Here is a 2235-nt window from a genome sequence, read left to right as displayed (position 1 = left end):
CTCTCCCACCCCGCAGACATCTACACACCAATACCGATTTATATTCATAGTGGCAAGTGCTATGTAGCTCCACATAGGGGACACAGGAAGTGACATATAACACCTTCATGCGGCGTCGGAACCGCGTAGCAAATTCACAGCCGCACCGGCAGAGCTCCAGAATATGCAACTCGGCCGGCTCACACCCGGACGCGCTACAAGTGCGAGGGCCCGCCCAACGCTGCTTGCAGCATTTATTTTTTTATTTTTTTATTTTTTCTGCAAAGTAAGCTAAGTTTTGGGGGCCTAAACATACCCGAAAACTCACCAAACTTTGCACACATGTCAGAAGTGGTGAAAAATTTCGTATTTTATGGGTTTTGCGCATGGGCGTGGCAAAATGACTTGCTAGCGCCACCTAGAAAATTGGAAAAAATTAGCTTCTCGTCCATGTTCAACCTACATGCACAAAAAGCCTCAAGAACCCATATCCTAAACTCAACAGGAAGTCGGCCATTTTGGATTTAATGGTAATTTTTGGATGATTTACTTTAAGAAACTCCTCCTAGGCATTTAGTCCGATCGACTTCAAATTTGTGCTGTGCCTTCTAAAGGCATTGACGATGAAAAGTTGTGCTATCTGTGAGTTTTCGTCAATGGGCGTGTCCGTGGCGTCGATGATTCGCCATGAAGCAGGAAGTTATTATAATTTCAGTGTACATGCTCACATCTGCACCAAACTGTACATGTAGGATGAGAGTTCCGCCCTGAACACATGTACATGCCGACATTCACCCACAGTCATAGCGCCACTTGCTGGCAACAGGAAGTGACCTTTAACGAAGCAGCCCCCGCCGCACGTTTGACCTAGATGTATGAAATTTCTGTGGCCCATGTATCATGTCTAGACGTACCAAAAAGCCTCTTGGAGCAATGCCCTAAACCCAACAAGAAGTTGGCCATTTTAGATTTAATGCTCATTTTTGGCGATTTACACACTGCATACTTCCACTCACCTCCATCCTCCTTTCCGTCAGCTACCCTCTCCCCTCGGACCTCTTCCACGGTGTCCTCCTGGCTCCTCCCCGTGCCTCCTTGCTTCCTCGGTCCCCAGTGCCCCCAGCTCCCTTGTCTCAGTCTCCTCGGTTCCCCGTGCCCGTGTTTCCCCGGCCTCCGCCTCTCCCTCACCTCCACTCCTTCTACCCCTTTCCCCCTTCAATAAAGCCTGTTGCGTTTGGGTCCACTCTGTCCCCACACCACAACAATTTTTTTTGCAAGAGAGATTTAAGTATGACAGGTAGAAAGAAACACAAACATAGACATTTCAAACGGATATACAGCATCAGACACAGTCACAGACACCACTAAATAGATCTGTAGATAAAATGTAGATGAAATCATTTGGTCCGATGGAGATGCTGGTGGCAAGCTTTGTCTTACACTTTGCTCCAAAATCATGGCATTGTAGCAAGAAGGTTTGCTGTGTCTGTCAGCGTAGTGTCCAGAGCATGGAGGCACTACCAGGAGACGTGGAGGAGGCCGTAGGAGGGCAACAACCCAGCAGCAGGACCGCTACCTCCGCCTTTGTGCAAGGAGGAGCAGGAGGAGCACTGCCAGAGCCCTGCAAAATGACCTCCAGCAGGCCACAAATGTGCATGTGTCTGCTCAAACGGTCAGAAACAGACTCCATGAGGGTGTTATGAGGGCCCGACTTCCACAGGTGGGGGTTGTGCAGGACGTTTGGCATTTGCCAGAGAACATCAAGATTGGCAAATTCACAGCCCTCCATGTGCTTGCCAGAGGTAGCCTGACTGCCATTAGGTACCGAGATGAGATCCTCAGACCACTTGTGAGACCATATGCTGATGCAGTTGGCCCTGGGTTCTTCCTAATGCAAGACAATACTAGACCTCATGTGGCTGGAGTGTGACAGCAGTTCCTGCAAGAGGAAGGCATTGATGCTATGAACTGGCCTGCTCATTCCCCAGACCTGAATCAAATTGAGCACATCTGGGACATCATGTCTCGCTCCATCCACCAACGCCACGTTGCACCACAGACTGTCCAGGAGTTGGCGAATGCTTTAGTCCAGGTCTGGGAGGAGATCCCTCAGGAGACCATCCGCCACCTCATCAGGAGCATGCCCAGGCGTTGTAGGGAGGTCATACAGGCACGTGGAGGCCACACACACTACTGAGCCTCATTTTGACTTGTTTTAAGGACATTACATCAAAGTTGGATCGGCCTGTAGTGTGG

At 49.6% G+C, this 2235-nt stretch overlaps 1 protein-coding gene across 1 annotated transcript in view; it reads right to left on the bottom strand.

The window, feature by feature from the left end:
• The window catches only part of LOC123973346 (A disintegrin and metalloproteinase with thrombospondin motifs 17-like), an 8138-nt gene extending 7137 nt beyond the window's left edge, over positions 1–1001 (bottom strand). Inside the window, exon 1 of the mRNA XM_046053284.1 lies at positions 996–1001. Coding sequence (XP_045909240.1) covers positions 996–1001 — 6 coding nt within the window. The remainder of the gene's footprint in view (positions 1–995) is intronic.
• Positions 1002–2235: the final 1234 nt, after the last annotated feature.

Source organism: Micropterus dolomieu, linkage group LG07 (assembly GCF_021292245.1).
Source record: "Micropterus dolomieu isolate WLL.071019.BEF.003 ecotype Adirondacks linkage group LG07, ASM2129224v1, whole genome shotgun sequence".
Lineage (NCBI taxonomy): Eukaryota > Metazoa > Chordata > Actinopteri > Centrarchiformes > Centrarchidae > Micropterus > Micropterus dolomieu.
This window is presented reverse-complemented; position numbering and strand designations above follow the sequence as displayed.